At 46.3% G+C, this 6,200-nt stretch overlaps 1 protein-coding gene across 1 annotated transcript; it reads right to left on the reverse strand.

Moving 5' to 3' along the window:
* Positions 1-3,640: 3,640 nt before the first annotated feature.
* LOC143984109 (zinc finger BED domain-containing protein 4-like) lies at positions 3,641-5,540 on the reverse strand. The gene has a single exon (XM_077484423.1). The coding sequence runs from the start codon at positions 5,504-5,506 to the stop codon at positions 3,641-3,643; it is 1,866 nt and encodes a 621-aa protein (XP_077340549.1). The 5' UTR covers positions 5,507-5,540.
* Between the last annotated feature and the right edge of the window lie 660 nt (positions 5,541-6,200).

Consider the following 6,200-nt stretch of genomic DNA (forward strand, 5'->3'; position numbering starts at 1 on the left):
GGGAAGTCTGCTGGGTCCCACCAAGCTGTCTATTGCCTGAACCAAAACAGAGGCTGCTATGGTGGACTGAGGAGTGGTTGCACTATTGCTACTGCTGCTGGACAAAGACACAGATTCATGTTCCTTCAGCTTTGCTTCTTCGTCCTCTTCCCCGCGTCGAAGCCCTGAGATTCTGTGATGTTTCTCTTTAACCCTGTCTACCAGTTTATCTCACCAGAAGGTCAGGGAATTGGATCTTAGGGCCATCTTGCCCTGTATCCGTGGATCACAAAGAGTGGCCATTACTTCAGGGCATGAGTCTGTGAGCTCTTTCAGTCATCTACTTAGTTCAACCTTACATCTCCTGAGCAGGGCCATTACTTCTGGTACTTGTCCCCCAGGCAACACCTCCTTATATGACAGGAAAGCAGCTATGTTATTAATCAGATATGACATGAGTGGTACTACCTCAGATATGCTGGCACTTTCTTGGCTCAGTTGTTCTTTGATAGCCTTGAGTACTGCTACAGCTGAGCAATCGTTGTCCAATCCTCCCTACTAAGCGTTCTGCTGATACCAATGTAATGTTCATTTGACATGACATGAAGGGCTGTCTGCTGTTCCATTATGCGTTCCAACATATCCATCTTGTGACATGGTTATCATTCACGCTACGATGGAAGCTTGCTGCAATCTTGCGACACAAGTCCAGTAGTGTGGCCAGCTTTCCAGATGTGTTGTCCTCAGAAAGGGCATCTCTTACAAAGAGATTGAGTAAATGGGCTGAGCAGCGCACACCCACATATTTCCCATCCTGTACAGCTTTAAGCATATTTTGCACCACTATCTGTAATTACAAAGCCCATCTCTGCCCGTGTACCTGCCTGCTCTCCCAACCACTGTGCCACCATCCTTTTCAGTGATTGCAGAATGTTGTGGGAAGTGTGTTGATCATCCATGACCTCAGCATGGAGAAGGAAGGAATGGTGCCCTTGCTTGGCTAAGGTGGCTGAGACTCTTGCCCCGGAAAATTCTATGTCTTGCGGCACCTTAGGTTGCCACCAATATGCCGCCAGGGACAAAAATGAATGCTGGCCACTTGGAGCACTCCATAAAGTGAAGTAGTGAAGTGCACTGACTGCCCAGTAGCCTTTGCCAGATCCTCCTTCAACACATGAGCTGTAAAGGGATGGCACTATAGTACGGCAAAAAGTTGTATGAGAAGGTGAGTTCCATGAGTTGTTTTAAGGGTTCCCCTTCTACCAAATGAAAAGGAGCCCCTCCACCATGTTACTTTATAGGACTGCAGGCATAACATGACTTTTGCATGAAAGGCACCAACTTGTTCAAGGGTCACCTGTGTGGAAGCGGAATGGTGGGGATTTGACATATGACTTGATGATGCTGTGACAGTAGTGGCATAATAAATCTGTTCCTTAGCCTGGGTACTACTAATAGCAATAGTCACAGCTGAACTTCCCCTAGTGGTGCATGGAGGAGGAGCCACACCATGTCTCTCCCTTAGTAGCACAGGTTTGTGGTGAGTGCGCATATGTTGATTCATGCCTGCATTTGTAGGATGTCCTATGACTTGCCCATGGCTCACCTTCTAACAGCATAATTTACATTTTGCTATGCAACCATCATATCTGGGAACGGCAACTGGAAGAGCCACTGGGCGCAGGTGCTGAAGTTTCAGCAGCCTGATGTGCTGGGACAACTGGTTGCTTGATAATATTAATATCCACCCCTATGTACCCTGCTGTGGTCTGTGACTTGACAGAAGAGGGCCTAAAGATAGAGGGAATGGTGGCAATGTCAGACTTTGCAGGCCTACCCTGAATGGTGGCACTGGTGGCAGAACTTTTACATACAAGGGTAGGAGACTCCAATATTGAAAGTGTCGAGTTCATTAGAGGTGACATTTGTGGTGATGAATACAGTTGGGGTGATTTACTGGTGTAATCTGAAAGTAGACTTCTATTACACTGACGTCTGTAGCGGGCTCCTGAATGTCAACTTCCCCTGTTGTTGGGGGCACATGCAGAGTTCCCTCATTATGAAATCTACCCTCAGAAATAGCAGAGCTCATAGAATATGTTGTGGTGCTGGCAATAGAAGTGGAAGTACTAGTGTTGCTTGTTGTGGCAATGTCAGCATAATTCTTCAAATATAACACCTCAATTTTTGGCTGTGTGAATTAAAACCCAAAAAACTCTGTGCAGTCATTGCACAGCATTTGCTGTAGAACTTATACTCCACTTCACACACAGCTGTCTGATGATAGGTGAAGTGCGTGACTGACTACCTAGCCCCACCCTGCTACTTTATTGACTGCAATAAGGCCCCTTTCACACTGAGGCGCTTTGCAGGCGCTAGAGTGCTAAAAATAGCGCCTTCAAACAGCCGCTGCTGTATCTCCAGTGTAAAAGCCCGAGGGCTTTCACACTGGAGCTGTGCGCTTGCAGGACGCTGAAATATGTCCTGCAAGCCGCATCTTTAGAGCGCTGTAGGAGCGGTGGATTTACCGCTCCTAAAACGCCCCTTCCCATTGAAAACAATGGGGCAGTGCTCCAAACCCGCCTGCAAAGCGCCGCTGCGGTTTTAACCCTGTTTCGGCTGCTAGTGGGGTTTAAAACTGCCCCACTATTGACCGAAAAGCGCCGCTAAAACGACGGTAAAGCGCCGCTAAATATAGTGCCGCTTTACCGCCAGCTCGCCCAGCGCCTCAGTGTGAAAGTAGCCTAAGTGTATACAAGACTAAAACCGCATACACACAATCAGACTTTCCGATGGGAAATGTTCGATGACAGGCTGTTGGCAGTAAATTCGACCGCGTGTATGCTCCATTGCACAGTTGTTGGACTTTCCGCCAAAAAATCTTGACGAGCAGGTTTTCAAATTTTCCTAAGTACAAACGCACATGCTTGTAAACAAGGACGAGCCAGAAGCAGTCAGTCTTTTAAACTAGCATTCGTAATGGAGAATCAACATTTGTGATGTGGAAAATAATGAAATCTCCAAATGCAGCGCACGATTCTCCTCTTCAATGGGATATCAAGAATAATAATAATATTATTATGCTTTTTTTTTTTTTTTTTTTTAATTGGGCAAGTTACCACAACAAAGTGGAGTTCCACCCAAAAGTGGAACTTCCACTCATCTGATTCCTCCCTCCCTCCAGTCCCTTTCTGGGGGGAGTGGGGTGCAGATACTTGTATAATACAGGTATCTGCACTAGAGGTCGACCGATATGGGTTTTTCTCTGGCCGATGCCGATGCCGATATTTAGAAATCGGGGCGGCCGATGGCCGATATATGATGCCGATTTTTGTGGCCGATTTTTTTTATTTTTCCTTCATTAAATCTAACAGTTTAGTTAAATAATAAAGAAGGGATACAGAAAATTGCTTAAATTAACCATTTATTAAACAGAAGTACACAAGCCTCCAGTCAGTGCAAATGTATGTCAGTTAGATAAAAACATAACTATGTATCTTAAAAATACACAAAAACAGGTGAGGTAATCAAAACGTTTGAAAAAAATCAACGTAATCAACAGAATAGATAGTAAACAATAGAAAAGTGGAAATTTTCTTTAGTTTTAGGCTTTTTGCTTCAGTTCCAGTTCCCGATTCTTTTCTTCACTCACATCCATCACCTAAAAGTTCTCTTGGTACTCCCAGTTTAAGAGCTTTAGGTTGTAGTTCAGGAAACACAGCCTCTCTGCATTTTCTCCTGTGAGCCTGCTTCTCTTCTTGTCATAAATGATCCCAATCTCGCTGAACACTCTTTCACTGGGAACAGAAGAGGCAGGTGGACAGAGAAATTTTCTTGCCAGTGGTGCAAGGTGACACAGGCGGGATGCATTCTGTTTCCACCATTCCAGTGGCAGACCAGTCCGTCTGTCTATCAGTGGCTCTTGGAGGTACTTTTCCAACTGCTCAGAAATTAACTGCTCATCACTCTCTTCAGCAGGAGTTCCATGAGCCCCCAAAATGTTTGCATACATTTTCTCCAGAAGACCAGAGGGACTGGGTTCCTCCTTCTCTTCTGCCCTTGTCCTGGTCCGTTTTGGTTCTGGTCCTTCATCTCCACTGGTGGCTCTTTTTTGTTCGGACACAATAGCATTCTCTTCTCGCAGCCAAGTTTTTGCTTTGCTCAGTGTGTCACTTGCAAATACATGAGCCTTGTACCGAGGATCAAGCAGTGTTGCCAGCACCAAGCATTTGGTATCTTCAATCTTTGTGAATCGTCTCTCCATGCTTTGCCACATAGTTTCCCGAAGTGTTTGGATCCCCCTTGTGGTGTGACCCTCTGCCTGAAGCACCATCTTCAGTACAGCAATGCATGGGATGATGCAGGAGATGGAGGCCTCTGCCTTGCTGATATCCAAAGTCACTTCCTCAATAGGGCCCAGTGTATCTATCAAATTTGAGATGATATCCCATTGTTCTGCTGGAGGTGTGGTAAACTTGCCATGTTCTGCTACATAGAGATTGAGGGCACGCTTCTGCTCCAGCATCCTCTGCAACATATGTAATGTGGAGTTCCAGCGGGTGGGAACATCCTGAATGATGCTTTGCTGGGGGAGGCCAAGATCTTTTTGGATGGCTCCAAGACGCTGCTTTGCAAGCACAGAGTGGCTAAAGTGTGTAGCACAAGTCTTTAATTTGGCAATGATGTCCCCCACTACTCGCTGACTGCTGATGCCCTCTTTCACCACAAGTTGTAATGTATGTGCACTGCAGCTTAAGTCTGGTATATCTGCCAGTCTGAGGCCTTTAATCATGTTGGCACCACTGTCTCGCAGCACAAGCACCACTCTGTCTTGGTTGATGTCCCAATCATTAAGCATGCTAAGGAACATCTCCCTGATATAGTCCCCAGTATGGGAGCCAGACATGGCCTTGACATTTAGAACTACCTGTTTCCTTTCCCAGTTACTGTCTATAAAATGACATGTTAGGCTCATAAGTGATTCTGCTTCACCAGACCAACAGTCTGTTGTGAAGGACAAATAGGGTCCAGCATTTTCTGTTGTAATTAGTGTCTTAATCTGCTGTGTAACCTTCTTGTACACACTGTCCAGCATGTCTGTGCGGTAGTATTTTTCACTTTTGATTGAATATCTTGGTTCTATGGTTGCCAGCAAGCGTTGGAAGCCAATATCTGCAACAACTGTAAAGGGCTGGTTGTCTGTGGCAATCATTTCTGTGATTAGGGTATCAATTTTCTTGGACCGGGGATCAGTATTTTGCCATTTTCTTTTAGAATCAAACATCTGTACTACAGTGGGCTGAAAGTTGGCAGAAGAAGAAGCTGCATCTTCTTTCTCCCTCTGTGCTCCTTTATAAGCTTGGAGGTGGTGGACTTTCAGATGATTCCACATATTTGTGGTATTTTTAGCCTTTCCTTTTTCTGCTCCCATGCTCAGCAATTTCTGGCAGATATTGCACTTGCCCTTCCCTGATGTTGGCTCACTGAAATACTGCCATACTGGGTTTGATTTCTTTTCAGCCATCATCAAACTGTAATTATTAAAAAATTTAAAATTACAATCTTAGTCATTTTAAAGGAGGGCACAGCAGTGGCGGCTGGTGTTCAAACATTTTTTGGGGGCGCAAACAAACTGGAAAAAAACCCCCATCAAACGCAGCCACTGTGCCCCATCAAATGCTGCCAGTGTGCATCCCCCATCCGCCCTGCACTTACCTTGTCTCGGGAAGGCAGTGGGTCACGGCGGCGGTGTGCTCCACAATCCTCAATGTCTTCTCCTGTCCTCTGTATAGGCGTCCAATCAAACTGACTGTCGTTTCAGCCAATCAGGTGACAGGTAACAGACCCGAGCATCTGATTGGCTGAGAGGCGGTTCAGGGTTAGGAAAGTGAATGAATCGGTTTCCTAATACAGCGCTGAGTGAACAGCGAGCACCCAGCACCTTTTTGGATGCCTATTAGAGCCTATGGCTCTAATCGGGTGCTTCCAAAAAAAAATGCCATGCATGAACTTATGGTGATAGATATGTGACAGGAGAGAGGCGCCAGCGCCCGTCTGCCCCTTATGGATGCACCTCCACTGGGGTACAGAGAGGCGGCTGTGGAGGTGGGGGTACAGAGAGGCGGCTGTGGAGGGGGGGTACAGAGAGGTGGCTGTGGAGGGGGGGTACAGAGAGGTGGCTGTGGAGGGGGGGGTACAGAGAGGCGGCTGTGGAGGAGGGG

The sequence above is a fragment of the Lithobates pipiens genome, unplaced genomic scaffold (assembly GCF_037356315.1).
Source record: "Lithobates pipiens isolate NorthernLeopardFrog02 unplaced genomic scaffold, aLitPip1_a1.2 Scaffold_16, whole genome shotgun sequence".
NCBI lineage: Eukaryota > Metazoa > Chordata > Amphibia > Anura > Ranidae > Lithobates > Lithobates pipiens.